At 39.6% G+C, this 22,507-nt stretch overlaps 1 protein-coding gene across 4 annotated transcripts in view; it reads left to right on the top strand.

The window, feature by feature from the left end:
• zranb3 (zinc finger, RAN-binding domain containing 3) overlaps nucleotides 1–22,507 on the top strand; it is an 85,023-nt gene that overhangs the window by 61,276 nt on the left and 1,240 nt on the right. For all 4 annotated transcript variants that reach the window (XM_044188154.1, XM_044188151.1, XM_044188152.1 and 1 more), the window contains exons 16-21: nucleotides 1,756–1,860; nucleotides 5,650–5,792; nucleotides 12,313–12,453; nucleotides 16,022–16,180; nucleotides 17,934–18,126; nucleotides 22,200–22,331. In XM_044188154.1, coding sequence (XP_044044089.1) covers nucleotides 1,756–1,860; nucleotides 5,650–5,792; nucleotides 12,313–12,453; nucleotides 16,022–16,180; nucleotides 17,934–18,126; nucleotides 22,200–22,331 — 873 coding nt within the window. The remainder of the gene's footprint in view (nucleotides 1–1,755; nucleotides 1,861–5,649; nucleotides 5,793–12,312; nucleotides 12,454–16,021; nucleotides 16,181–17,933; nucleotides 18,127–22,199; nucleotides 22,332–22,507) is intronic.

The raw sequence follows: 22,507 nt of genomic DNA, 5'->3' as shown, positions 1-22,507 counted from the left end.
GTACACCGAGCAAGTAAACGTGCGTGGTTGTATTTGTTTGCTTTGGTTACACCAGTGACTCAGCAGCAAATCCCACGTCTTACCAACTGTTTGGGCAGGAAAACACGAGGAGCCAGTCAGGAACCTCCAAAGAACCATGAAGGGACTGTGTGTAGTGTAGTATAGTGGTGCCACTCTGTACTGGAGCACCACTTATTGCTTCAAAGAACCACAGAGTGTGTTTTATGGATACTTCTCTCTGCAATTAAAAAAAATTATTTAAACAATTAATCAGAAACTTTGCAGATTAATTTTCTGTCAATCGACTAATTGTTTCAGCTCTGCTAAGTTTAAATATTTTCATTACTTGGTATCATTTATAGTCCCAATGTGATAAGCTGTAATTAATTCAGTACAAATTGTTACATTATATTGTTGATATGGTAAAGCTACGTGTGCAGAAAATTAGTACTTTTTCTTGAGTAAGTAAGTAATTAAATTATTTTCTATATAAAGTACCTTTTAAAGACAGTCTCAAAAGTCTTCACGGAGAAAATGTAATAGTTACAAACATTAGTATTTGATTACATTTTTTGAATGGTTTAATTTATGTTTACAGTTTGACACAGCAGAGAAAGAGAAGAAAACATAAAATCATCAATAATGCAAAATCAATATTCATATGCAGCCATATGAAACTGTTATCTTGGGTGAAAGGAGAAAAAGAAGGAAGAGAAATACTAATAGTTTTAGCTTTATTTTCCCAGGTTGTGTGATATCTATGAACAGTTTTCTTTGGAACTACTTTCTACCAAAGAAATAGTCCCTATATAAACTGATGACAGCATGCTCTGTAGATTATCTAGAGTAATGGTGACACAGTTTCTGGATAGAGATGTTTCTGGTGTAAATGTCATTTTTTCAATGCTATGAGCACCACAAATGAAATTCCATTCACCTCCATTGTTTTGGGGCGAAGGCAGAAATCTCAGAGACAGATATCTCAAAGCCTGGGCAAATAAAACCAAAACTATCTTCCTGGTGAGATATCACTAGAGGTGACTGAGAAAATGTTTTTGTAATCTGGGTTGTTACACTTTACTAACTCCCCCCTCTCCCCCTCCCATATAAATACTCAATAAACTGTTTATAACACACTGTAATGTTGTTGTGGGCAGATATATATTTTATAGACATTCATAGACATTTTCAAGTGTCTATTAATGTATTTGTCAAACACTAGCTCCTCCTATGAAGCTTCCATTACTGGTGTAAAACAGGCAAGGAATGATTTATAACATAGTTGTAATCGTAATTAGGGATATAAGATTATACACATGTACAAATCATTCATAGACGGGTTTAAAACTATTTATAAATGCAGTCAAAACTCTTGAAGACGCAGGATGAGTTTGACGTGGAAGACAAAAAATTCTGAACTCATGGTCCGCTTATTAGTGCTTTCAGCTGTACCTTGTGGCCTTCATTTGTGGATCGAGTTAGCTCAGTTGTTATGGAGAGTGAAGAGGAATCTATAAATATGTCATTAATTAAGTACTTATAATAACACTTCTAATAATGGTATTTATTCAAATATAAGTAAATATAATTAATATACTGCTACACTATAACACCCTTATTAGCCAGACCAAAGATTTGTATCATTAATATTAGTAGCTCTAGTAAGAGTGATGGTGGTATTAGTAGTAGTAACAGTAGGAACAAATCTTTTTGCTTAAGGCTGTCTTCTTCCTCTCTTGTCTCCGCATCTGTTAGGACGGTACTTCGTTGAACTTGAGCTTCGTCCCTCTGGACATCAAACTAACCAACTGGGACGACCTGCCCGAGGCTTTCAGCCGACGCCAGGAAAATCGAATACAGGTCTGCCCTTCCCGCCAGGCTGTGTGTGCGTGCGCGCGTCTCCTGCATGTGCTTTGATATTCACGAATGTGTGTGGGTGTGCACGTGGATTGATTGGAGTGTTTACACGAGGGAGATGTACCTGCTTAATGTGTCATTACTGTAAAAAACGCCTCAAAGGGGAATTCCTCTGGACTTGACTTTTAGGTTGTAAAATGCACCAATATTTTTCTTCTTTTGATTGATTAGAAAGGCGAGAAAAATTCAAACATATGACAACACAATTCACAATTTCCAAGATGACAGAAACTTCTACATGTGCTCAAGAGTGTAGTTGAAAGTTTTTCAGCCAGTAAGCCTATAGGCTGCTTTAAGGATGACCTTAATTATAGTATATAGTATATAATTTAGTTTGATATCGCAATCAGAAGAGCTATCTCCCCATTTCCACTGACCCAGTGAAGATGAGGCACAAGGCTGGATGGGGGTTATTAAGCAGAAATCAGACATGTGTGCTACTGCCATGTGAAACTAATGACATGACTGATCATGAGGAGGAAGAGCAGAAGCACAGCATTGGGAGCCTGACAGATAGGGGGAGTGTGGACGCCCACTTCCACCACTGCAGGGCCTGAAGGGGGAAAGGGAGGAGGGGTTGGGTGATGATGGAGAGAGGAAATAAGAGAGGGGGCGGTTTGGGGGTTTGGGCAGCCGAGGAGACCGGCAAAAGAGAAAGTGCCGTTTTAGGAGTGTCGTTAAAGGAGACGGATCATCGCCTCAAACGACCCCGCACGCCAACCAGCTAATGTTAAATCCTGCAATCTGCCGTGGCAGTAACAGAGCCGCTGACAGACGCCCCACCTGTCACGTTGTTTATGTTGGTTTGTAAAACGAAGGCGTGAGTTGCATCCAGCCTCTGACCCATCATTTATGCCCTGTTACACTCCAGTTGTCCATCAAAATCAATACTAAGCAAGCAGTTTAATGTGGGCTGCAACACAGCTTGGACGGGGAGGCAGTGGTGTGTAAACTCACCAACACTCAGTACAACCAAAGAGAGGCTGCCCAAGCAAACCTTTTTAAAAGAATTTATAGGAAACTATTATAAATCTATATTTCATGAAAATAGGGCCTTTCAAAGGATTAAACCATAAATAATAAATTTCTGAGAAGATGATTGTTAATTGTTAGGTTGCAGAGTCTACACTGTCATCCTCTTAATTCTGTACTTGTACTCATACAGGATAAGGCTGGCGTTAGTTGTATTTCTTACTGTCAGCAAATCCCATGAAAAGATGAGAAACCAACAATGCGTTACTGCGTCTCTCCTTCCAACTTCACTACCCTGTCTGTGGTGGCAGATTGGGTTGAAATTGTGTGTAGTGTGTAGATTGTGTTTCATACACGGTCTTGCAACTTGGGTGACGTCAGACAAACATCTGAAACTTAAAAGTTTGAGGGCCTTGCAAATTAGGGAGAAACAACAAAATGGGAGGACGCCGGGACATGGCCTTGAAATGCGTGAGAAACCCAGTGTGTGTGTTGGCAGGTATGGCACAGAGGAAATAAGATATATCAGGCTTTGATACACACACAATACCTTTTAGTAGGATCAATTAATTGTTACTTTGGGTTACTTTTTATGAGATTTCTTTGGGGGGTGGGGGGCAATAAGACCAATACAGAATATAACCAGTCTAATCCTTTAAGAGATAAAAGCATGATAAACTTAGAACTTTGTCCAGCTTCACGGTGATAAATTAAAGTGTTCCCAGTTTCCACCCACATGATGTCTGATACTCACCTTTTAACCCATCTGACCTTTGGAGAAGCTGGAAGCTTGATACACCATCCCACTCTCCTCCTCCGTCACGACTTTTGCCATCTGACTCCTTGACTTCTGGCAAACCTTTGATGACCTTGTGAAACAGTTTCCATCTGCAGAAAAAAATATGAAATTGCAAAAACTTAACATGACGTTCTGGAAATTCCATACAGGGGTATTCAAACCACAAATTAAAGGTGGGATATGCGATTCTAATCCAATACACGTCAAATTCAGCAAATATCTCCTCACGGTCCGCTAGCTGTCCCTTCAGTGTGTGCTCTGAAAAAAAATCCGGTGTTTGTACACAGCCCTGGCTCTGTAAATGGGAAACAAAGTGCCTCGGGCCGAGCCACACAACACTATTCCATCCATGATTTGTGTGTCAGGTAACGTTAAATGACTTGCCCACGGACATTCAGCTTACTTTCTACTTTGCCAGGATATGCTGTTGTTGTGATGTTAGCTATAGCAGCAGGAGAGTTGTGAGTATCGCTGTCTGGAGCTGCTGTGCTGGCTCTGGGAAACGTCTCGTCCTCTCTGGCTGTTAGCTTCGCAGCAGCAACTGTAGGCACAGTTTGCTAACTCACTACCTAGCTAACGTTAGTTACATTACTTGCTATGTCGTTGTTCGCTCTATAGCGTGGTAGTTGTCATGGTATTGGATTTCTCCAGAATCACATACCCCGCCATCTTTAAGATTGATGTTTTGCAGAGTCAAATATTTCAGTGTTATTAATTCAGTGGTATTAAGTATTCAGCAGTGGTTAAATTTTACAATTATGTGTTCAGTTGCTTATAACATTCAAATTACTACAGCCTTTGTTTCCATAGATAGTGTGCAGTTGACAGGAACCAAGAGGTGAGAAAGGGGGAATGACACGCAACATGTTTCGCAAGAAAGGCCAGAATTGAAACGTGGATGTTGCGATCACAACACAGCATGCGTCTTAGCCACTAGGCCACCAAGATGCCCCATAGTTACTGTTCTTGAGTCTGGTTACAGTCAAGATCCTGGTCTCTTCTGAAAGGTTACACTTACAATCAAAAAGTCTGAATTAGTCCAAGTGATATGGAACCATAAGTAGAGAGGCAAACATGGTAAAAATGTAAGGCTTTTTGATCATCTTTTAATAAAAATGTTTTACTGTTATGTTTTGTTTGCACTCCTGTGCTCAGTTTAATTATTTATGTGATTTTGCATATACCATCATTTTCTGATATCAAAAAATGTGCTTATTAATATTGTTTTAATGATTTCAACCATATCGCCCATCTCAAACCTCCATTTGCATCCTCAGGTCAAGGCACTTCTTTTCATCCTGTTGCATGGTGTGTGTGTTTTTTATTTCTGTTGTGTTCTACTAGATTTTGATCTGCTGCTGTTTAACATATTCTTGTAATGAGTAGAAAGTAATATTTCTGTCAAAATATGCACAATTCAACTTCTGGTGATCAACAAAGCAAGCCTGGGTGTGAAAACTCTTTTTATAATGCATATTGAGTTTTACCTTCACACAAATAATCTTTTTGTGAGAGTAGGTATCATCCATGGAAAAAAAAATGCTCCACCAGTGTAATATAGGTAGGTAAATTGCCCATTAGGCCTTGGTGCTTGGTGTGCTATTTGTTATTTTGCCAGTGGATTTTCTTTGAGTCCTTGACTTGGCTAAAAGCATATACAGCTCTCTCTTGGTTTGATGGTTTTTATTCAGCTATCTGGAAAACTGTCTCCTTGTGTGTATTGGAGTGTGTGTGTTTGTGTGTGTGTGGGTGTGTGCGCTCTACAGATTTGGATTGTTTGTTTTCAGCTCAAGTGTATTTTTAAGATTGAAAAACAAAAAAAATGTTTTGCTCTTAAAGAGTCTCCAATATCCAAACTATCAATTTGTGTTAAAGATGAAGGCTCCAGCGGTTTTGGTTTTAGCTTGAAATTGAATATGAAGTGAGGTGTCGTGTGTCGTCGTTCCCCCCCCCCCCCACAGGTACTGAAGTTCGTTCAGGAGTGGAGCAGCCTGGCAGCCATGAAGCAGAAACTGCTTCGACGCAGCGGCCTCCTCTTCCACAGCCCCACGTTAGGCTTGCAGCAGCTGGCCGCCGCCCAACGCCCTCACTCGAGCACCAAGAGGTCAGATTCTAGCTGGAAATATGTTCTTGAAGAAAATATGCTACTTTGACTTTCAAAAACTTGATTATTAAATATTTGGGTAGTAATTGACCATTTGCTAAACACCTCCCTAGAACAATTGTAGCTTAGCAACCGTAACTAAGCATGGCAGGCCTGTCAAGGGTCTACTTTTGTTGAAGCAGTGTGCATGGTACTGTAGTAAGAGTAATACTCGCCATTTACAGAGTTTGGAGGATGGTGTTTTTTTCTGCCTTTCCAAAACCAAAACACAGACCAAAAGGAATGGATTAAACTTTGTGTTTATCTGCTCAAACATAAGCTGCAAACGTTAGCATATTCTGCTAACTAGCTTACTACCTTAGTAACCCAGTGTCCAAGGAGCACATCATTAACTAACTACATTAATTTGTGGGGTTACATGTTATGTTAAAACACAACTAGCACATCTACTATGTTGAATATGGATGCTGTTAGAGTTTTGGCTAATGTTAGCTACTCTGTCCTGATCTTTATTAGATTTTGGGAATTTTAAAATCCAGCAACCCCAGCCAATGTTAACTACCTGAGACAAGAGTTATGTTCATCAAACACATCAGTCAGTCCTCATCCTGAAAGCCTTTTTTAAAAGTGAAACATACTGTTTGAAAATACAAACAAGTATGTAAGCTAGCAGGTCAAACACAGTTATGTTAGAACAAAATAACAGTCTGATACATTTTTTCTTATCATACTTATAATGCTAGGACTAACTATCTCTACACTGCAATACAGGAACATGTTTCTTTCCATGTCCTCTACATGGATCATCACCTGGTGAGGATGTAGCTTTAGCCTTATTCTTTTAGCACAATATCACGCAAGTAGCCATCAAGTGCACATTTAAAACCACTTTTACAGGGTTCTCGTTTAAAAACAAGTGAGATGGAAACATTAAAAAGTTAGACACAGTGTTTTCAACCAATTTTCAACCAATTTATGGAGCTAACATTAGCTGAATTAGCAAGCTAGCTACAGCTGATAAAATTTGTTAGCAATAGACAAAATCGATGGTTTCCAGCTAGAAATGCGATGCCTGCTTTTGTGTACCTCTGTCTGAAATCAAAAATTTGTGAACATTTCGACGAGTATATCTTCCCCCTTAATAATTGTGAAAAAATCTGTAAACTGTAACAAGGGAACACATATGTCTTCCCCTTTGAGATGAGCAGTAAGAAATAATTTGACCTCGCACACCCGTTGTGCCAGTTAGTCTACATTTTAAAATGGTGGAAATAGTGAGATGAATAAGTTCCAACATTATGTCAGAAACCGAGAAGCAACATGGGATAATTTCAGAGAAACAAGCAGATTTGTAAATACTAACTGCCCCAAGGCGTCATGGAAGGCTGAATAGTATTTGTGTGTTTGTGCATGTGTGTGTGGGTGTATCAAAGGCTGTCAGCTGAGGCATAAGAGAGGATGGGATGAGCACTGTGTATGTGTACATGTGTGTTTTTTGACAAACAAGCATTGTTGCTGGCACACTAATTACAGCTGGCATGGATAGAGGCAGGGAGAGTTTGCCAATTACAGGGTAGACTCGCGCGCACACGTGTGTGTGTGTGTGTGTGTGTGTGTGTAAGTGAGAGAGAGTGTTTCTCAACTGGGGAACGTGTTTGGGTGCATGAACCTAATCAAGGTGCGAGTAGGAGGCAATTGGCCCGGCTTGATTTGATACCTGTTTGATTTATTCACTAATCAGAACCAATCAAGCTCCAGCTTCGGCTCAGCGGGGCGATCACGGCTCACCTTCCCAGCACTGAGACGCTCAGTTTTCAACTACTTCAAACTTAATACACTTTGCCTGGGTTTCCAACACTGTGGATATTTTCGTCATAAGCCACTCATGGTGATTTACAGTGATTTTTAGAAGAGTTAAGTGGGTTTTAATCCAGTTAGAATCCTGCCTAAGTACGCTTCATTGCTAAAATAACTGCAAACATTGGCTATAAATGGTTTACTGCTTCTATAATACGCTATTGTTATAAAATAAGAATGCACATGAATTTTCTTACAGGTGTATATGCATATTAATTTTCTTCGTATTGGTAGCTAATCAATTTGGTTACTAAGCAACTCATGTAAGTTGTTAGTAATATTCATTTAACAATTACATGTTTTATTAACTACTGTCCAGGCAAAGGTTTGTTATAACATATTTTCAGTGGTATACATCACCCAGCCAATCATAACTGATGACCAACTGAACACTACAGTATTCAAAAAATGTTAAATTAGACTATTATTATTAAAATGAAAATGTACAGGTGAGGACTATTTTAATGTAACTGGAGAAAGATTTTCCTACACAGTAATCATAATCATAATCAATGGAAGATGTTATTTGTCCAGATTGCAAGAAAGAAATCACATCCAAATGGATAAGTAACTGGAATAATTTGCTCAGCATATGTATAGCACTTTTTGACATCATGTCATTATGGCAGCTTACATTAAAGCTTACTCCAGCGATTCAGTGTTGCACTTCCATAAAGTTTGGGGACTTGTGAGAAACAGATTTTGGTCAAACTTGAAGCAGCAGAGGCCAAGATATCCTGACTTTTAGCCCCTGGAATGTGTCATGCCGCAAAAAAAAAATGGATCCTCCACTTCCCATTATGCAACTTTATTGCACACATTACTCCGCACCAGTTTGTAACACAGGCTTTCTGTTAGTCTCAAGCCAAAACTGAGAAAAGACAGGGTTATTTTCCATTCTTAAAATATTCATCATATCAGAGTTCATTTTTGACACTATTTATGGCCAGCATTTTTATTTGCATGTATTTGCATTCTGTAATTGCCTCTCTATAAAGTAGCTTTACTGGCGGAGTCTGCCTTTCCCAAGCAGGATTCAAGTGGCCACAGGTGTCACCAAATTAACCAGGACGGAAAGTTTAAGGATTATAGCTTAAAATACAGCATGTTTATAGTCCTCATAGTACACAGATTTTTTATATACATCATTATGTTAACCTAAAGTTGCCATAACATATATCAGGTTAATAGTTAAACATATACATTTAAAATTTGAATTTGTAGCTCCATGTTTCTTCCGCGTTTCATCTGAGGTGGACCCTTGCAGTGCATATAATTTCCAATAAACCAGCTGGGAATTTCTTTCATCCGACATTGAATAAACTTTTACTGTACCATCCATGTCTTACTGAGGCCAGTGGAGGAGCGCAGCAGTCAATCAAAGCAGCTTCAGCTGGGCCAGACCACAGCATTAGCTCGTTAGTTTGATTTCACACAGCTGAGCAGGTTCTGGCCCCGGAGCTGAACCGCAGGCCGGCCTGGGCGGAGCCAGGCTGCTGTCTGCAGCTCTGCAGGAACGCTGTCAGCAACCTGCTGCCACCACAGCCCTGCAACAGCACTCCTGCAGCTGTGCATCAAATGGCTACCAGCAGAAAACCATTGTCAGATAATCCAAGAAAAACACAGTTAACCGCTGTGTTTTGTGAGAGGTGCTGCAACCTCCAACACCTGTGTGAAAGTTATCTTAAAGGTATAGTTTGACATTTTTGGAAATACACTTATTCGCTTTCTAGCTGAGAGTTGAGAAAATTGACTGCTGTCATGTCAGTCCAGGAAATATGAAGCTACCTCCAGCAGCCAACCAGTTACTAAGCAACCAGTGGAGACTTAAGGAAGTTACTGCTCCTGGCCAAGAAATAGTCCAGTACATAACCCCGGGTAAAACCGCAAATTGACATTTTTACACTTTGGTTTTTGTACAGATCAAATAAACATGTAAAATAGTGAGAGATTTTGGCAGATTTTGTTATGTTTGGACAGAGCCAGGTTAGCTGTTTTCCCCTGCTCCTGGTCTTATGCTAAGCTAAGTTAGCCGGCTGCTAGCCTTATCTTCTTATATAGCATACAGACATGGAAAGGATATCAATCTTCTCATCTAACTCTGGCAAGAAAAATAATCTCCCAAAATGTCGAACTTAACTTTAAAGGTGCCCTGTGGAGTTAAAAAATTATGTATCCTGTGTCGAATGTGTTTCCTTTCTCAAAACATTTGCAAAGCTGATTTTTATATTGAAAATATTTTAAATCCTTAATTGTTTACATCCATATGTAATAGCTTTTTCTTCACTGCCTTCATGGATGCATTGCTGCACTTCCTCGCCCGTTACCGCCACCAACTGTCAGTCAGTGGAATAGCGTGAAGCCTGCAGGAATGTGTGTTGTTGTTTGTATTATGCATGTGCGTGCATGATAAAAAGAATAAAGGGACCCACTTGCTCCATAGCGCTACTAGTGGTCAAAAACCTGTAATGAAAAAAATGTAATGCGTAAGGAAGGAGCTGCAGTCACCTTAGTGTACAGAAATACGGTCCAAGCACCTAGCTGCATAAAAACATGTGAACACACACACACTCCCAGAAGCGCAGTTGGACTCCTGTTTAGTGCAAGGTATCTCGTTTCATCCAGCCTCTGTGCTGGGACTGTTTGAAGCAAAGGAAGCTCATGTGTTTGATGGAGACTTACCTTCTTCCTCATCTCCCCTCAGCTTCCACAGAAACTTCTCCTCTTTGATGTGTCTCCCTCCTCCACTTTCTGCCTCCTGTCATCCATCTTCCCTTTATTTTTTCCCCCTTCTACCTTCTTTCCATCTCCCTCCCAAAGAATGTATTCTGTCCAGATGGAGGTAGGGGAAATGCATAAAAATGTCCCTGCATAGCCTGCAGGGCCAAGTAGAAATAATTAGTGTAGTTTAACAGTGGCAAGACCTTCCTGTTTAAATAGCAGGGTGTTTAATAAGGTAAGTATTTCAGTCAGGATAGAAACGCATCATGTAGCCATTCAAGTGGAATTAAATAAATATTTTATTTCCATTCACTTCTGGAGAATATAGGTGGCGAATACCCCTGTAAACATTTAAACTATATATATATATATATATATATATATATATATATATATATATAATATAATTATATTTTTTTTGGCTGAAACATCTAATTTTGTTTCTTTGCATTTTGATACAAGTGGCATCAGCAACCTGCCAGGAAGATGTATGATGGTTTTAACATTTAAAAAGGCAAAATAGTTCATTCTACGTACAACCACAAGCAGGTTTTATCTGTCTTTTACTGTGTAGTTAGTTAAATAGTGTTAAATCTATTTCTACATGTCTAGGTCTAGGAGCTGTTCCAATTATTGATTTTATTTCAAATGTGGCAGTGCTACTGTTTGTCTGCCAGCAATAAAATTTCATTAAACCAAGTTCAAGAATTGACAAAACTGTCAGAACAAATGTTTATAAAATACATTAATTATCAATCTACATAACAATTAGTGAATAGCTTCATCACCATGCCACGCAATGGCTGCCTCCTGTCTCTCCATCCATCTTTTCTTACCTCACCCTTGTTTTTTAAAGCCGTCGTTTTTGCTTTTTACTTCTTTAAAACCTTTTCCTCATTATCTGCACCACTTCATTACCAGTACCTACATGTATGTTTCTCTGTCCAAGCAGACTGGTTTGTAAAGTAAAAAAGTCCTTTGTTGCGAGGGTACGTAGTTGGTTTGTGAAGTAGTAGCTGGTTCACATCCACTCTGCCAAAGTGTCTTTGAGCAAGACACTGAGTCTCTATGAGCTGCAGGGCTGGTGTTTAATAGCTAAGTCCAACCTCTGACCTCCCTATAGAGGAGGAAAGAGAAAGGATAATTGCTCTATGGGAACCATTAGAGTGTTGAATCATCCCTCTGTGGAAAGCCTTAATGTTACCTGGGAATGTTTGGTGATTGGTCACTTTTCTCTCAAGACCACACCAATTTTCTTCCACCCAGAACAAACAAGTCAATGATTATTTTCCCCCCACCTCCTCCTCTCCTGTATTTTGTGTCAACTCTGACATCCTGGGGTCATTTTAATCCTGTCTAGATTGACATGTAGTGTTTCATGCAATTTTCGACTTGCACACCTAGCATCTGTATTACGAGGGTCATAAAAACCAGTGGCGGGGTAGATGGATTAGATTAGATGATTGACGATCCCTGTGGGGAAATTAGATTGCTGTAGGAGCAATAGTAATAGGATTCAGCAGGGGAAGAGGACAAACAGAATATAAGCACACAAATAAAATAAGCAATGAAAGTAAGAATTTGTGCATTTAAGCACAGTTTGGTGCCAAGAAAAATATAAACGCTCATCTGGCATTGCACTGCAGTTTGTAGAGTTGTGCCAGTTCTGTGGGTGATGGTGTGTGTTACATTTATATGGGTGAGTCCCAGGATTACTGCAGTCCCAACCAGATGACCAAGATTACAGATATGCTTGAGCAACATCGAATTTCTCATCTTACCTGGTACTAATGCTCTCCAGAGAGAATTTATAAATCAATCTTCTTGCACCTACTCCCCCATGCTCTACATGTGAATCAGCTCCCTTCATCAAGCTCTCTCGTTATATAATGTCTGCAAACCCCTCCATTCTTTCACAGCCCCGTTTATCCCATTTTCACAGGTACCTCAGTAAAGACGAGGTGGCCCAGGCCTCCCTGAGCAAGGCCCAGCAGGAGGGAGGCAGCGTCCGACTGGTCACCAAGGAAAACTTCTTCACAAAGAGGAGGTCTGCCGCTTCAGTAACACCAACTGCTTCAGAGAGGTAGGTTAAAGGGACAGATACGTGGGTGGTTGTTCGGCGCAGGAGAGGTCAAGCTGTCCTCAGGTCTTGAAAAATCTTAAATAGTATCTTCAAGGTTCAAAGTTTCACACAGCAGATAAGTATACAATCTTAAATTTCAAATTCAGCTCTACATATGGCTGATAGCTATGCATTTGCAATATACTGTATTTGTGTATTTGTTTGGTTTATAAGTGCAAAATCATCACCAACAGTATTTAGGTTTAACTGATAGTTCATAGATCATGTCCAGTCTTGTTTGTGGTTTTTAAAGATGAGGCTGTACACGAAGGTGATTTGTGTCATCACATAGCTTCCTCTTTTGTATTTTCATTTTCCTTCCCATAACTGTCTCCATGGAGATCTGTATTTGCCTTGTGGGAGAGGCACAAAGACCCGCTGAGTGTGTTAGTACAGTAAATATAGACCATAATACAATCTACTGGGTGAGATGCAATGGGCAGCTCACCCCAGGAGGGAGTATCACTATGGAAACCTGCAGCAAACACATGCTTTTTTTCACATGTGCACAGCAACTGGTGTTACATACAAAATGCCTGTGGTAGACCATGAAGTCTTAAAGGTGACATCCATTTGTGCAGCTTTGTGCAGCTTGGGGAATTACAAAAGTATCTCAGAATATATAAAAACAATGTTTATCAAAAGCCAGCATGTTGTTTAGCAAAATACTATAGTTTTCTCTAAAATATGTTTAGCAAATGCTAAGATTGCTGTCTTGCGAATTTTCGCCTTGCCTTACTCGCGCGAATACGGCCGCTGGAGTGTTTTTGGTATTTCGCAACCCGTGAATATTCACCCTTAACAGCCAATGGAAGTAATCCTTCCAGAAAGGAGGAGGGGCTTATCTCCATAGATACCACATACCTTAGCAACGTTTATTTCCGCCATCAACCATGACTGAAATAACCACTATTGCTGCCTTGTACATGTTGTGGAGGTCCTGGAAATGCCATCGTGTCCGGCTTCTTTTGTTCTGTCTCTGTACAGTAAAGATGTTGAATCCTAGAGCTCCGGGTGCTGGTGATGTCAGGATAATCTTAACGCTGATAGGCTTTCGCGACACAGCATCGCGCAAATTTTTCACTCAGGGTTAAACATTTTCAACTCGCAGACATACCAGAACTGCACCAAAATTAAATAGTAAATAAATGAAACAGCAATGCTACCATGTGGCATAAATCACAGGTGTTTGCTTTGATATTACTAATGTTAAAACTGGTGTGATCCAGGTCCACAGGAAGCGACAAATTAAAATGTATAAAATAGAATCAGCCTCCTGATTAACAGTGAAAAAGCACTCCATGGATTGACAGTTGGACTCACCAGTGTCAGATCTCTTTCCTCTCTCATGCCTTTGGTTTCCTTTGGTATAAAGCATCAGCTCAGTGGTAAACATTAGCAGGCTGTGTGCCGTTTGCTGAAGGCATGTTGCGTGATTTCTGGGGTTTGAAGTATGAGTTACCTCATGAGCTGCCAACATGCCCACTTAAATATGAATTTAAATGACTTACAAAAGTAAAGTACATATGATAATTCTACATTTTAAATAATGTTAAAAACATAATTGCTACAAAAATACATTATTTAATATGTTTTTGATTTCTGTGATTTGATTGTGTTTTTCTGGCTAATGCATTCAACATTTACAGTTACTAGCAAACAATGTATTTCTGGGTTACGTTTTTTTCAAAAGTACCATGTTTTCACCATATTCAGTTTGGGCACACCAGTAAAAAGTCTATTTCTGTCTCTCTTTCACCCACTAGATGTTGCTGGCACAGCATTTGTCTCTAGGTACTTCCAATTTTTGGTATCTTCTCAACTTTGAAGCAAGGTTCCTTTTTTAGAGGGTTTTTTCTTCTCCATTTCAATGATTAAATCTCTCTCTGTAGTGTTCTGTATATCTGGCTCTTTGTTCCTCTCTCTGTCTGTCTGAATTGTAAACCATGGGGGAAAGAGAATTTAGTCCATCTGTCCCCTCCAATGTGGCTCTAGCACCCTGCTGGGACAACATGGCAAATGCCCAAAACTCGCTGTCCTCTGCCAAAAGGACAGGCATACACATACTTGATATGTGCTGCATCTACATCACCAACATGTATATACACACAGTAGGTAGACACCCCCACACACACACATACACACATACACCAGCCATATGTCCATCAACTCTGCATCTTCAGCACACAAGCAAGCAGAGATTTTTTTATTTTATTTGATGAATATATATTGAATTGTGTTTGCTGTGCTGCTGATGTTGAAAGAACTGAGCTCTACATTGAATGTGGCTGTTGGCTCACAGATTGATGTCTATCACATTGGTCAAGGTAACTTCTCTTTGAAGTCTAGTGCACAAAGGGCTAAAAATCTGCAGCAGCCATGCTGCCTGAATCAAAAAGATATAAAAGAATAGATCGCATACATAGAATAAATTTATTTAGCAGCATTGCGGTATGTGCCTTATCTTCTGACATTGAAAATACATCTGAATACTGCATTTTGTCATTTCTTGTCAATACATTTAAGTATTTATGTTCACATTTGATCATATTTAGAGTCATGTTTGTTAAGACAATATGTAGATAACTTTCTTTATGCTAAAGTGTTAGCATGTGTTAGTGTTAGCTATCATACATTCCCAAATAGAGAGATGTTTAATTTATTTGAAACAGGCTTATATTACAAACAGGCTTTTATGGGTAAATTTTCCTGTTTCACAAGTATATTTTATCCTATTTTACTATAATGTCTCTTGTTTTCTCATCAAGTATTTATATATTCCCCCCCCAGTGTTTTTTACCTGACCTTTATTAGTCCCAGGAACAGGCCACACCCCCAGCTTTTATTTGCGATTTGGCCATTTTTTGAAGACTGGCTATTATATAAGAATTTAGAAGGGTACTTCTGCGAACTAGTCCATAAAGTTGTTGGACTTGTGAGAGAGAGATTTAAAAAAAGAATGGTCAAAATTAAAGCAGCAGATGCTGAGATATCCTGACTTTTAGTACATAGTATGAATCAAGCTTCAAAAACACTGGATCCTACATTGCCCATAATGAAACTCAATAGTGTCTCTTATCTTAGACCCTCCTTTCCTGTTAAATGCCCTCATCTTTCAAACTTCTTTCAAAACTATTTGAGGTCTAAGGCCAAACTCAAGATAACCCTCGTGGCATCATCAGGGTTATTTTCTCAGAGCCACAGAAGACATTATACAACTATTCACACAGGCTATGTAGTACCCCTTGTGATGAGTAAACAGAACCTCATTTTATATAATTGTATTCAATAGACACTTCAAACCCTTTCAGTGCTTCAACTTTAACTGACACTTAAACTGCTTGAAGTGCTTCAACTTAAACTGCAACTCCTATATAACATCTCACATGCAAACAAATCTTCTTTCCTTTGAGATTGGGTAACCAGCGTTGGTATATCTCTTAGGTCTGAAGTTACTGTCTTAAAATCAGTGTAAAGATAAGAGTGAGCAGCCAAAGAATGAACTCTTTCTCTATCTGTGTCTCTGCAGGCAGGACAAAGAGTCCTGTAAGACAGTGGAGGAGCAGCCATCATCAGAGTCCGGCTACCTACAGGCAGTGGACATCGAGGGTGTCCCTCTGTGTCTGTCCTGCCAGCAGGCCTGTTCTACCACCGGTGGGGCCTGGGACACTCGATTCTGCAGCCACAGGTATAGTGACACTCAACACAAACAGTTTAGAAGCTACGTACATGTAGTTTTTTACAGGAGCTTCAAATACACATGAATTATCATGGTCAGGATCCTTATGCAAATGTGGAAAATCTAAGGGATAGATTGGACATTTCCAGGTCTTTGTAAAGAGTTGCATAAAAAGTTATAAAAAGTATGGAACAGACAAATAGCAGATGCATGTAAATCTTAGCATTCCCTGCTTGGAGCACCAGATTGGTGGGGTTTACTGCAATGGGACAATCCAGGCAGTCTTTGGTATAATGTCAATCAAAGAAAAGCATATTAAATTAACTTTAAAATAGTTTGTGTCTTTGATTGCTTAAACTTTCCAGTACTGATTGTCTTCTAAGCCAAAGCCCACCCATCTGGCACCTAAAAATTAAATTATAGTCAGAGCTTTAAGGTTTTTTGTGTGCAAAACAAACAAAAACGCAAATGTTGACTTCACCTTGTTGCTTTACTGGCTTTGCTTTGTATACAGAATACTGTTTTCTGATGAAGCTTACGATTATAATGGTCCTTTTCCTAATCCGTTACTGTCATGTTTTTTTCAAGATCAATTCATAATCACTGTATTTTAAAGTGTTCATATTATGCTAATTTTCAGGTTCATCATTTCGGGGTTAAACCAGAATAGGTTTACATGGTTTAATTTTCAAAAAACACCATATTTTTCTCATACTGCACATTGCTGCAGCACCTCTTTTCACCCTGTGTCTTAAACACTCCGTTTTTAGCTACCAAATGAGGCATCTCACTTCTGTTCAATCTTTGTTGGGAGTTGCACATGTGCAGTACCTAGGTAAGGACTACTAGCCAATCAGAAGCAGAGTAGGGCAGATCCTGACGAGCAAGGTAGTGTGATCCAAAACAAAGCCGCTTCAGCTGGTAACTATGGCTTCGGTTCAGCCATATACAGTTCAGCCTTACATGTTCCAACCCGAACCAGCTTCACAACCGAGACTGGAGCAAGAGTTTCAGAGTGGTTAGTTATTAATTTAACAAATTTATCTTTCATATGTAACATTTTAACTGTGTACTGTCTCTACGTTATGTAAATTTTATATTTAGGTGTACTTGTGGAAACTGCTCAATTAGTGCATTATGACGTGTGTTACATAGTGACGTAGATACGTTACGAAAGTAAAGGCTGGATTACAATCAAGCTGTTTTCAGGCAGTTCAGAAGCAGTGTTTTCTGTGGGAGAGTAACTCCCTTTGGGGTGGACTTTGGGCTTTTATATTTTGCAAACCTATTTCATGCACAAAAAAAGATATATAACACAATAAAAGAAAAGGGGAAAAGCCAGAAAGCATAATATGACCACTTTACCATTAACATCATATATAGAATAATGTTTTTAATGGAAAATGGAAAAACAGTCAGCTGGTTCAGTCTCTGCAATGTCTTGCTGTCCCTGAGTGACATGGTCACTCTGAAAAAGACTGTCAACTAAATTCTTTTAACTGAAAAAATGTGTTACATCTGTGCATCCCTTTAGTCTCACTACCCATTTAAAGTAGAAAATCAATTTCCTCAAGTGGTTTTCAAGGGCCAAATTCAGATCATTCTGTCAATGTCAGATACTTCACTCTTCTATACTAGACTACAATAGAAAAAAAGATGTTAATGACTTTCTTCTGTTCATGAAAATAAAGAATTTCAGCTGTTGTAAATGTAAAAGAGTGTAGATTCCAGTCCAGATTTATTTATGTTTCCCCACCCATAGGTGCCAGGAGGAGTTCCAGTTGCGCTCCAGCCAGACATACATGCGCTCGCGGGTGCTGGAGGCGGAGCAGGGCATCTGTCAGCACTGTGGCCTCCATGCCCACGACCTGTTCCTGAAGGTCCGTGACGCCCTGCCCTCCCAGCGCAAGGACATGCTGGAGAACACTTGGCTCGCCCAGCTGTCACTCAAACAGGTCGGACACCAGAGCAGAGGAAGCCAGTGTTCTAATAATTGTTTCTTACAGATATTTCATTGGAAGCCGGATAAAAAAATATCATGTTTTTCTGAAGTGATGAAGTTTGGAGCACACAGTTATATTTAGACCTTTTATAATAAGGTGCAGCAATAAGCAGCATTAAAAAGCTGTAACTTCAGCTAAGTTGGCTGATGTGCAGAGATTCCCTCATCCATATCTTTATTTTTTCCTCACGTAGTTCAACAAAGCAGGAAATAAACTTTGCCTTACAGTTGACATCAATCTACCGTTGACTGCTAATTAACAGTCAAACAATACGTGGTTAAATCATCTTTAACACCAATGGCAGGACAAATATTTAACTTGGTAGCCAAGAAAAGTATAAACAAGTAGGCCAGTTATGATCTACTGTGATCAAAAATGACAAATAAAGCTAACATAATGTCTTGGAAACCAAAAAATGTTTTAAATGATAAATAAATAACAAGACAAGTCTACAGCCATGCGAACACTCTGTGAGGTTGTACTTGCAGCGGTGCTTTGAGCTAACTGCTAACACTAGCATTCTAACATGGTCACGATGATAATGCTAAGATGCTGATGTTTAGTAGTATAATGTTTGCCATGTTCACCATCTTAGTTTAGCATGTTAGCATGCTAACATTTGTCAATTAGCACTAAACACAAAGTACATCTGAGACTGATGGGACTTGTCTTCAGAGATTTAGGTGGAGTTACATGTTTTTAGGCGGTCAGGGTTCAGGTGAAATACGGTTGCTGGCTCCTTCAGTGCATTCTAAGTAACCACTTTATTAGACCTACAGTATTAAAAACACTACAATATACACATCAGTCTCCTGATGTGAGCTAAATAACTTACAAGGAAAGCCATTTTTTGTCTGTGTTTGTGTAAGTGCAAAAATAAAAGCGCCCTGTACATCCCACCCACCTACACGCACACACACACACACACACACACACACGCAGGTTGATCTGCACTCCAGGGGGCCAGCTCCCAGTAAATGGATTGCTGGGCCCATTGATTTTTTTCCCAGTGCCAGGCCTTGACCAGTAAGCCTGTTTGATTTGGTTGGCTGTTATCCTGCAAAGCCAGCCCCCCTCCCCACACACACACACACACACACACTCACCCACCTTCCCAGTGCCGCTGGCAGCAGCATCAGCACTGATCGATGCACCGAGCTTTAGAGGAAACAAACTCAGCCACATGATAAGACGGCGCTGCGGTGGAGGAGCCTCGAGATTATAGGCTCATTCTTTGGTTCTGTGTGTGTGTGTGTGTGTGTGTGTGTGTGTGTGTGTGTGTGTGTGTGTGTGTGTGTGTGTGTGTGTGTGTTTCCTGGTGTGTGTACATGTGTATATGGGTCTTTATATGTACCTTGGGGTCTCTTTGGTCTGTGCAAGTATGTGTATAACAGAATTTGGGCATGTGTGTATTGGTATTTTGGTGTGTGTGTGTGGATTTTCTGTGCCTGTGAACAGAATTTTGGTGTGTGGTAGTGAGGTCTGGTGTAGCAAGGTGCATGGTTTTGGCACAAAAGCAGGTTCAATTGACTGGAGAGTGTGAGTGTGTGAGTGTGTGTGAGAGACGTGAACTCTGGCCCCGTGAGCAGGCCTGTTCTTTAAATCTGTTGGGAAGAATTCCACCTCGCTGCCTTAATGTCATCACACTAGCACTCAATGCAGGAAAATAGATTTTTTTTTTGCCCTGAACTCTTCCCATCAGGCTTCTCTTTCTCTGTTTCTAATTCTCTCAGTCATCATTTGCTCTTTCACTAGCTTGTTCTGTATCTTCTCCTTTAGTGTATATTCCTTTCTTTCCCTCTTTTTTTTTTCTATTTCCTTTTCAGAATAAAGTAAAACATTTTGTTCAGATGCACACCAGCAAGCACCATACCGGTTCAGTTTTCCCTCTGCTCCACTGGAGCTCAGTAATCGGTTCCTGTAAAGATACAAAGGTCCAGGTCCTAGGAAGGTCCAATGAGTAGTTCATTAGCTCTATATAAAGTACCAGAGTCTCTGTTGCGTCTCAAAGTTTAAAAATCCAACTAATCTGCTTCCTTTTATCTACATCTCCTTCAGTGTGATCACTGAAGATTTAATAAGTGAATTAGAACGGAACATAAAGTTAATCTTTCGATTAACTTTATGTTCCGTAAATTTTGTATCTTTGGGTTTTGGACTGCTTGTTAAACAAAACAGGCAATTTGTATCCGTTACTTTGTGCTAAGCATTTTTCATAATTTTCTGGCATTTCATAGACATTTTGTAGACTAAATGATTCACGATTTTAAAAAAATTAGAAAAATTAATCAATAATGAAGCACAGCAGTGCTTTTAGCTAAATGCTAATGTTAAGCAGGTACATTTACCATGCTCACCATATTGGTTTAGCATGTTAGCATGCGCACAATGACAGTGTTAATATGCTAATGTTTAGCAGGTAATGTTTATCATGTTCATCTTAGCATACTAACATGCTTACGCTTGGTAATAGTACTAACCACAGGCCCTCAGGGTTCAGGTAAAGTAAGCTTGCAAGCACCTTCAGTCCATTTTAAGTACATAACTTCATTAGACTTACAGTAGAATATAAAAATGCTACAATATGCACTAAATATTTGGTAACATGCTGTAGAAGTTAATGTTCACCATTTTTATCATCTTAGTTTAGCGTGTCAGCATGCTAACATTTGCCCAATGTTCTTATGACACTGGTTTCTTTGTTTAAAATTATTATTATTATTGGGGGCTTTTTTGCCTTTATTTGATAGACAGGAAAGGGGGAGAGAGAGCAGATGACATGCAGCAAAGGGCTGTGGGCCGGACCCAAACCCGGGCCGCTGCGGCAAGGACTCAGGCCCGATACATGGGGCACTAAACTAACCACTCTGAGGAGGCAAAGCAGTGTAGTTGTCTTTGTGTTTTTTTTTCTAGTGACTTTACTACTTAACCTGATTACTTTGTAGGCAAATAGCCCCCCCAACAATTACAACTACAATTCATTTTCATATTTTACATTTGTCTGCAATAATCACTGATGAACAAGATGTGTGATCTGAAGTGTTATCCTTTGTAATACAGTAGCTTAGCTAAGAGACTATCCACAATATTGTCGTCTGGCTATCATCACTGTCCAGTGAAAATTCATGTATCTCCAGATTTTTTAAATAAATGATTAAATGGTCCTTTATGGGTTGAGAAAATTCTCCTTCTTCTCAAGCTTTTTTCTCATGAGAATACACTTTGGAGATACATGGAAAGCGATGGTATGGTGTTTATATGTATTATTCCTAATCTTGAAAATACCAACATTAGTATGGCATTTAGGAATATGTATCCTACTGAAGCATGTTATCCCCTGTGGTTTATTTAACCCATTTTCTGTGTCTTTGTCAGGCAGACTTACATGTACTCACTGATTAAGTTTCCCTACAGCTGCCCATTATGTAGGCCAAAAACATTTTGGTGGTTTATACAGCTGTACCTGAGGCATCTGATGGTGATGGATAAGAAAGTCAAAGTTATTGTTATTGATTGTGTAATTATTGTTTTCATCAACTGGTCTTATCCTCACAATCATACTGGCTTACATTAATCTCAGCATTTTAAACCTTTTTCTGCACTTTTCTTTCATTGTTTCCTTTTGTAGATTTCTGCCATTTATGTGCCTTGCTGTCATGTGTATTCTTGAGACTTATTTGTTTTTATCTTCTTTTATTGTGAAGCGCATTGCAGAAGTGCCCCTGCAGTGCAGAGATTTGTTTAATACGAAGGATTTTATGTGTGTGGATATGTGTGTGTGTGGATATGTGTGTGTGTATGTGAGTGTGTGCTGTAAAATAACAATTTAGGTCACTTTAGTACTCTGAGAATGACTGAGCTTTACTAAGACATCACATCATTTCAAAAAATATACTCTAGCATAGATGGATGGTTTGGCAGTGCAATCACAGCTTGTTTTTGGCAATTTAGAGCGGTATAAGAAAGCATCCAAGGGTAGTCAGTGTACTGAGACGCTCACTATTTCATTCTGTGTGTGCTTCTAGCTGAATGAGATGATCCGCGCTCCGGTTGAAGGGGATTTCTGGCAGGTCGACCACATCCGGCCGGTCTACAGCGGAGGAGGACAGTGCTCTCTGGACAACTTGCAGACGCTCTGCACTGTCTGCCACAAAGCCGTACGTGCACACTCTGCATCGCTGCACCCATAACAACCGCAACACCAGCTTTTAGAGCCAAAGGGCTTAAGGGGCAAAAGCAATTTGTCTAACATTTAAGGTGCACAGTGGATAGACCTTTCCTTTATCCCCATATAAAAAGAAAGCCTCATCAATCATGTTGAGGATCACACGGG

This window comes from Siniperca chuatsi, linkage group LG24 (genome assembly GCF_020085105.1).
Source record: "Siniperca chuatsi isolate FFG_IHB_CAS linkage group LG24, ASM2008510v1, whole genome shotgun sequence".
NCBI classification, from domain to species: Eukaryota; Metazoa; Chordata; class Actinopteri; order Centrarchiformes; family Sinipercidae; genus Siniperca; species Siniperca chuatsi.
The sequence above is the reverse complement of the archived record's forward strand: the minus strand, read 5'-3'. Positions and strand labels throughout refer to the sequence as shown.